Source organism: Myotis brandtii, unplaced genomic scaffold, assembly GCF_000412655.1.
Source record: "Myotis brandtii unplaced genomic scaffold, ASM41265v1 scaffold707, whole genome shotgun sequence".
In the NCBI taxonomy this organism is placed as follows: domain Eukaryota; kingdom Metazoa; phylum Chordata; class Mammalia; order Chiroptera; family Vespertilionidae; genus Myotis; species Myotis brandtii.
The window spans coordinates 949,188-952,077 of NW_005370773.1; the positions used below are offsets into that span (position 1 = coordinate 949,188).

A 2,890-nucleotide genomic window follows, 5' to 3' on the forward strand; every position below is an offset into this window, starting at 1 on the left:
GGAGAGAATGGGTGGGGGAGAACGGGTGCGGGAGATTAGGGATGGGGGCGGAAGGAGGGCCAAGGCAACCACTGCCCCTCCCCCACCCTCCCAGGAGCCTGCGAGTGGAGTTTGTGGACTTTGCCAGAGTCCTGGCTCATTTCCGACCTGTAGATGATGACACAGGAACCCGGGACCCCAAGGAACCCGAACCCCCCAACAGCAGAATGAACAAACTTCGCTGTGAGTTGGTAGGGTCCCCCCAAGTGAGACCCCAGATGTACCACACCGGCGAGGGCCCCAGGCACCGCCACTCCCTTTGTGAGCCTCTTATGACCTCCCCGCCTCCGTGATCTTCTGGACGAGAACCAAGGGAACCCACCTTCCTTCCCCTCCACTTCCTTCCCAGTTGCATTTCAGCTCTACGACCTGGATCGAGATGGCAAGATCTCCAGGCACGAGATGCTACAGGTTGGGAGGACACAAGAGCAGAGATGTGGCGTGTGCAGGGGGGATGGTTGGATGGAATGGTTGTGGGGGGCAGGGAGGGTGGTTTGGGGATGCCGATGATTGGAGTGTGGCCTGGGCAATGGGACTGTGGGGTTGGAGTGTGGGTTAGTTGAGAGATGGGGAAGCAGTTGGGTATGAGGTTGGGAATAGATCAGTGGTTCAGCTGGGGGTGATTTTGCCCCCTGAATGACATCGCCAATAGCTAGAGACATTTTGGTTATCACAACTGGAGAGGGGGGTGGTGGGACTGGCACCTGTGGGTGGAAGTCCGGAATGCTGCCAAACATTACACTCCAAAGATAGCCCCCCCCCCCCCCCCAAAAAAACCAAAGATAGCCCCCCCCCCCCGCCCCCAGCAAGGAGTTATCTGACCCCAAACGTCAATGGTGCTGAGATTGAAAAACTGGGGATTGGGAATGGTTGGAGGATGGGATGGAGGCTGGGTTCTGAGACTGCAGTTGAGTAATGGGCCTGGGCATACTGTTGAGGTGAAAGGGATAGTGAGGGTTTACATTGAGAAGCAGTAGGGGAAACTATTGGTGGATATGTGGGCAGTGATTGGAATGGGGTGAACAAAGGATGAGGGGTGGATTATGAAATTGTTAATAACTCTTGGGTTGATATGGACAAGGTTGGGGGAGGGTGCTAGTAGTCCCTGTGCCTCCTCTTTATGGCCGTCTCGTCCTCCACCTCCCAGGTACTCCGGCTAATGGTTGGGGTACAGGTGACAGAAGAGCAGTTGGAAAGCATTACTGACCGCACGGTGCAGGAGGCTGATGAAGATGGGGATGGGGCTGTGTCCTTCATGGAGTTCAGCAAGGTCAGAATGCCCTTGGGGCCTGAGGAGTTCCTAGGACAGATGGACATGGGAAATGAAGCCTGAAGGAGGAGGGCAGAAAGAGAGGGGTTCCCAGGGGCCTTGGGGATGGGAGAGGAAGTTGGAAGAACAGAGGGCTGGAGTTCAGGTTCTCTCAACTACCTCCCATCTCCACCAGTCCCTGGAGAAGATGGACATTGAGCAGAAGATGAGCATCCGGATCCTGAAGTGACCTTCTCTGTGCGTCTGGCCAGCTTGAAAAGACCAGCTCTGCTTGGCGATCATTCTCAGCCCCCACGGAGGGATGGGCTCCAATAAACGATTCTTCCACACTGAACTCTATTTAGGCTCCAGGCGACAAAGCTGGCTGGGTGTGTACTAAAGTCCAACTCATTTTCTCTCAGATTTATAAATCAGCCAACAGTATTTTGGACGCAAGTGACTGGAATCCCAAATCAAAGGGACTTCAGTTAAAAAGGGGTTTGATGGGCTCATGTAAAAGTCAGGAAGTGTCCTCAGGCAGAGCTGGAGCTGAGAGCTCAGATGGTGCTCTCTGACTCAGTTATTCTCCGTTTCTCACTCATTTGTGTGTGTGTTGGCTTCATTCTAGAAGGGTCTTTCCTCATGGTGGATTCGGCCCCCAGCAGCTCCAGGCCTCCTGGGTAATCCAGTGGGAACAGGTTTCCTTTTTCAACAATTTCTAGCAAAGAGTGTCATTAGCTCCCTGGGGCCTGGCCCTTATCCAGGAGAATGAAACGTTCTGATTGGCCAGACCTATGTCATGTGCTACCTGCTAGAGCCAGGAAATTTTAGGTGCTGAGGACTCAGGATGGGGTAAGGGATGATTGCTTTAAGGACAAGGACGTGCTATTAGCTCTTGTCTGTGCTGGCCAGACAGAACAAGAGCTATGCATCACTGTTAAGTTGATTAAATGGTTGGATGTATGAAGTCTTCTTAAATGGTTTTCACTTGGTCCCATGGGTGCGTGCTGGTGTGATTTGGGTGAGGGGAGGAGAGGGATAATAAATTATAAGTAAGACATACCTTTCTATAGTATGAAGTCAAAGTTTTTGAGAATAAATTCTTTGTTTTTAATGGTAAGATGTTTAAAGATTGACACATCACAAAGGGAGTGGGAAAGTCACTTAAAATGGTAAGATCCTAGGTCTGTAACGAAGCACTTCGGCTGTAGCCATGGGAGGTGCTGGGTGCCCTGCCCATGCCCTCGCCCAGGTCTATGCTAGAGTTGTCTTGTATCAACACGTGAGAGCCAACTGTACTCATCTCTCCCTAACTGCCTTGAGTAATGTCGCGCCGCACCTTGGAATTGGCTGTGGTAGGATGCACGCACTGCAGACATCCTAGGTCTGTAACGAAGCACTTCGTCTGTAGCCATGGGAGGTGCTGGGTGCCCTGCCCATGCCCTCGCCCAGGTCTGTGCTAGAGTTGTCTTGTATCACCACGTGAGAGCCAACTGTGCTCATCTCTCCCTAACTGCCTTGAGTAATGTCGCGCCGCACCTTGGAATTGGCTGTGGTAGGATGCACGCACTGCAGACATTGGCAAAGGCAACAGGCAGGGCT

At 52.5% G+C, this 2,890-nt stretch overlaps 1 protein-coding gene across 1 annotated transcript in view; it reads left to right on the forward strand.

Moving 5' to 3' along the window:
- The window catches only part of CHP2 (calcineurin-like EF-hand protein 2), a 14,530-nt gene extending 12,186 nt beyond the window's left edge, over positions 1-2,344 (forward strand). The window contains exons 6-9 of the mRNA XM_014530012.1: positions 95-222; positions 389-450; positions 1,187-1,309; positions 1,485-2,344. Coding sequence (XP_014385498.1) covers positions 95-222; positions 389-450; positions 1,187-1,309; positions 1,485-1,538 — 367 coding nt within the window. The 3' untranslated portion in view covers positions 1,539-2,344. The remainder of the gene's footprint in view (positions 1-94; positions 223-388; positions 451-1,186; positions 1,310-1,484) is intronic.
- Positions 2,345-2,890: the final 546 nt, after the last annotated feature.